This window comes from Capra hircus, chromosome 11 (genome assembly GCF_001704415.2).
Source record: "Capra hircus breed San Clemente chromosome 11, ASM170441v1, whole genome shotgun sequence".
NCBI classification, from domain to species: domain Eukaryota; kingdom Metazoa; phylum Chordata; class Mammalia; order Artiodactyla; family Bovidae; genus Capra; species Capra hircus.
This window is the reverse complement of record NC_030818.1, coordinates 93,485,658-93,490,439: the sequence shown is the minus strand read 5'-3', so window position 1 is coordinate 93,490,439 and position 4,782 is coordinate 93,485,658. Positions and strand designations below refer to the sequence as shown.

Below are 4,782 nucleotides of genomic sequence, written 5' to 3'. Positions count from 1 at the left end.
TCAGGAGTCACCCCCTGAGATCCTTCGCCGAGTGAAAAGGGCTCTGAGTGCCCCCTGCACATCACGGTTCCGGAGGCTATAGATGACCGGGTTCAGCATGGGCGTGACCACAGTGTACATGACGGAGGCCACACGGCCCTGCTTGGCCTCATACTGGGACGTGGGCCGGAAGTAGACTGCGATGACTGTCCCGTAGAAGAGGCCCACCACGGCCAGGTGGGAGCCACAGGTGGACACAGCCCGGAGCCTCCCCACGGCCGATGGCAGCCGGAGCACCGCAGCTGCAATGGCCCCGTAGGAGGCGAGGATGAGCAGGAAGGGACTGACCACCACTGCGGCGCCCTCGGTGAAGATGAGTAGCTGGATGTGCCGGGTGTCAGAGCAGGAGAGCCTTAAGAGAGGCTGGTGGTCGCAGAAGAAGTGGGGCACTTGGTGGGAGGCACAGAAGGACAGGTGGGCCATAAGCAGGATATGCAGGAGGGAGTGGACGTGGGACACGAGCCATGCTGTCCCCCACTATCCTTGTGGCATAGTGGAGGGGGTGCCGGATGGCCACGTAGCGGTCATAGGCCATGGCAGCCAGGAGGCAGCTGTCAGTTACACCCAGGGCGAAGAAGAAGTACATCTGGGTCAGACAGCCAGCCAGGGAGATGGAGTGGTCGTGGGCCAGCAGGTTGGCCAGCATCTCAGGTACCGTGACGGAGGTAAAGCAGAGGTCAGCAAAGGACAGGTGGGCCAGCAGGAAGTACATGGGAGTGTGAAGGGCTGGACTGGCTCGGATGGCAGCCACAATGAGTCCATTACCTAGGATGCCCGCCACATAGAGGACCAAGAAGAGCACGAAAAGAGGTTGCTGCTGGCTGGGATTTGTTGTTAGTCCCAGTAGGATGAATGGGCTTCCTTCTGAAGACTCATTGGCAGCGTCCATGGCTAGGCTGCTTCTTCACTAGGAACCCCAGGTGTTTCATTCCATTGCTGAGTCATCTCCTCAGTGACAGCCCTGTGGATACACACAGATATGACTGTGGGCAATTTCCCTCCTCTCCAGGTCTTAGGTTCTCCATCTGTAGAGTAAGGGAGCTGAATCAGGTGAACTTGAAAGCTGCTTCCACCTTGAATACGTTGTGATTTGCAGCAAAAACAGAACAAAAATATTGCCCAGGATGTGGACCAAAGAAGGAAGAAACACAAAAGGAAAGATGAGAGAGAGGATCAAAATCAGGGAGAGATTTGACCAATGGCTGTTTATTTTGGGGAAAGTCAGAGTGGACAAGAAAACCAAGATGGAAGTGAGGAACTTATCTAAGAAATAAAATTCCAAACATGAAGGGCACATATGTACTGAAATGAATATAAATCAATAGCACCTGAATGCAAACATGATGTTTTAGAGCACTAAGGATCAAAACAAGAACCCATCCCCCCCAAGGGCAGGGATGTAAGGATCTGATGATGGTGCTGCTGCTGCTGCTGCTGCTAAGTCGTTTCAGTCGTGTCCGACTCTTTGCGACCTTGTGTACTGTATCCCACCAGGCTTCTCTGTCCATGGGATTCTCCAGGCAAGAATATTGGAGTGGGTTGCCATTCCCTTCTCCACGGGATCTTCCCCACCCAGGGATTGAACCCGAGTCTCTACACTTTTAATAAAGAGTGAGAAAAGAATAAAGAAAATATGAGACTTGCCAAAAAAAGAACCAAAGAATCTAAATGATTCCCAGTATTCCTGGAAAACTCTTCCCATGAAATCAAACACATACAGCATCAAGAAAATGCACAGCCCTTTATGGGAAACTCGTGCAGACAGGTGGATACACCTATCAGATGCAGAGACTTGACTCTTAAGGACAGAGACATTTCAATGCTTCCATTTTTTTCCTGTCTGAATCTCACTGCAGAAATCTTGGATGATTTTCCAAGAAGGGTCTTAAAAGGAGAGGGGTTTTAGGACAGGTTTCCTGAAGGCTATGTTGAGACCAGCTCTGCATCCTTATCCATTAAAAGAAAATAAAGACCCTCCCTACCCTATTGTCTTCCTTTTTCTCCTCCACTGAATAAGAAGAATCTTTTGGCTTTGGATCCCTGGAGAATGTTGTTTTTTTTTTTCCCCCTCTCAATTATGTCCCACTTTCCAGGAAGGTAAGAGGATCGGGGTGAGTGGTAAGGATGGAGAGGGGAAGCCTGCTTATGAAATGGCTTTTTCAGAACTGGAACTACTTAAACTTGGGAACTGACCCAAGTTTAAGCTACCCAGTCTATTCTTCCCAGGTATTCTGTGAAGGCAGGCTGAGCTATGCATGCGTGCGTGCTAAGCCGCTTCAGTTGTTTCCAACTCTTTGCAACCCCATGGACTGTAGTCCGCCAGGCTCCTCTGTCCATGGGATTCTCCAGGCAAGAATACTGGAGTGGGTTGCTAGGCCCTCCTCCAGAGGATCTTCCCGACCCAGGGATAGAATCCATGCCTCTTATGACTCCTGCATTGGCAGGCGGGTTCTTTACCACTAGTACCACCTGGGAAGCCCTCTAACCTGAGTTTAAATGGATCTCAATAAACATTCAAATACACTGAGCTGTTGGCAGAAACATTCATCTATAATTACAAACACACTGGTGCAGACATGCAGGCATGTTCGGCCTCCAGTTATGCTCTGCAAACACACAGGCATGGTAGATCATGCACAGAAGTGTGCACACAGACATCCAAGTAAGAGGCGAGTGTAACCACGAGATCCGTAGATGCAGAGCATCCTAAACATAAACCGAGGGTCTGGTTCAATCACAAAATAGCACTGAGACCAGAGGGTGACACTCATTCACAGCCTCCTGTTCATGGAGGCTCCTGAACACACACAGCTCCGGGACCCACGATGCCCATTCATGCTTTCACTGACCGAGTGGTCTGCGTCTGTTCTCCACCACTGTCTGTCCACGCCTCCTGTCACCCCCCCATCACACAGTCACATTTTCTGCTTCCAGCCCCAGAGGCCCAGGGCTTGGCAGATTCCCACTCAAGTCTCCTGCTGGGCACAGCAGAGATGTGCTCCCCTAGAGGGGCATATCCACCTAGACACTCCTTCCCCTCCCCCAGCGATGACATGGTGGGGCAGCAAGGGTAACGCACAGTCTCAGTCTCACACCAACAGCACCTGCTCTCACAGTCACACGAACAGCTCATGCCCCCAGCCAACCTCAAGAGGACAGAGGCGCATGCTCTCCAGCCTGGTCCCCTGGCCCCAGTTGCACCCTCTGGCTTCTCCACATAGCAGGAGGAGCAGCTGCGGGGACCAGGTGTAGCCCGATGCCGAAGGGTCTGGGGAGGGAGTTATCGGCCATACTTACGAGGTTTGGGGCCTTGGGAGTACCTTAGCTTCTCCCAGAGAAAACACCTTTCCCCTGGTCCCCATCCCTGGGGCGAGAGGCAGCTCGGCTCTGGGGCTTGTTTTCCTTCCTCTCTGGGGCCAATTTGACTGGGAAAGGGTGGTTGGTGCCACCTCTGACTCGGGGGGCCCCAGGAGTCCTGTGCATGGTGAAGCTGCTGCTCCCCAGTCCTTGTCCTGTGGGGTCCACAGCCCCAAGCCTGGGGTTTGCAGCAGCAGCTTCTGGAGCTAAATGTCTTGTGCCCTCAGCTGTTGCCGGGGCTTCTTGTAGGAAGTGTAGGAGTGTGGGAGCATTGTGCCTCTGGGGACTGCGGCAGTTGTACACCTGAGTGACTGTGACGTGTGTGTGTGTGTTTGTGTGTAGGATTGTATGCCTGTGTGTGGACAGAGTGACCAGGTCTCTGTCAAATGAAACGTGTCCATGAGCTTGAGTGTGTATCTGCACTTCCACTGTACATGTGTCTGCGGAGGGCAGTGACACTTGAGAGTGTTTCTTGGTGCATAAAGGTTTCTGATAGGGAACTGGCTCTGCGTTGAAGGGGGCATGTGCTCCTGTGCGCGTTTGTAGCCTTCCAGATGGGAATGGCTTTGCATGACTCAGCACTGGAACAACCATGAAGGGCTGTACCTTTTGAACACAGCAACTTCCATGGTTCCCTACTGCCTATTGAATAAAGTCCAAATTCCCCTGCCTGATATCCAGCCCATGAGGCATCCCTCCCATCCCCAGATCTTCCATCTTCAGACTTCTCTCCACCTCTTTTCCAACACACCCATCTCTAGTCAGTAAAACCGGCCTCCCAGGGTCTCCTGTGCGAGTCTCCAGCTTGCCTTACCTCTGTGCCCTGTGCGCGCCTGTTTTCCCCCATTGAATGTCCCTTTCCCTCAGTTCCCACCCATGCTGCAGGGCCCAACTGGTTTTGTGCAGTAGGTGCCCTAATCAGTCTTCCCCACCCCAAACCTGCTTTTGTCCTAATTGCTTGTCTTAGTAGATGGTGTTGAAGAAAATTTAAAAGGAAATATCAATATCTGATCAGAACTGGGGAACTTTCCTGGGCGTCTCACTTTAGGAATGAGGATCTGACTGTATTTCAACATTTATCCTCCAGGTTGGGCTCTGTTATTGTCTTCCAATGCCTTCCATTCCCTCTTGTTTATTTTTTAAAATTATCTAATTAATTAATTTGGTTGTGCTGGGTCTTCATTGCTGTGTGCAGGCTTTCTCTAGTGGTGGTACATGGACATCTCATCGCAGTGTCTTCTTTAGTAGGGGAGCACAGACTCTAGGGCACACAGGTTGCCGTAGTTGCTGCACATGGGCTCAACAATTGTGACTCTCAGGCTCCAGAGCTCAGGCTCGGTAGTTGTGGCACACGGGCTTAGTTGCTTTGTGGCATGTGGGATCGTC

The 4,782-nt window shown here is 51.7% G+C and overlaps 1 protein-coding gene across 1 annotated transcript; it reads right to left on the bottom strand.

The window, feature by feature from the left end:
- Positions 1-928, bottom strand: LOC102184531 (olfactory receptor 1K1). The gene is given in 2 exon segments (XM_018054737.1): positions 1-501; positions 503-928. Coding segments are annotated over 2 exon segments (927 nt in total).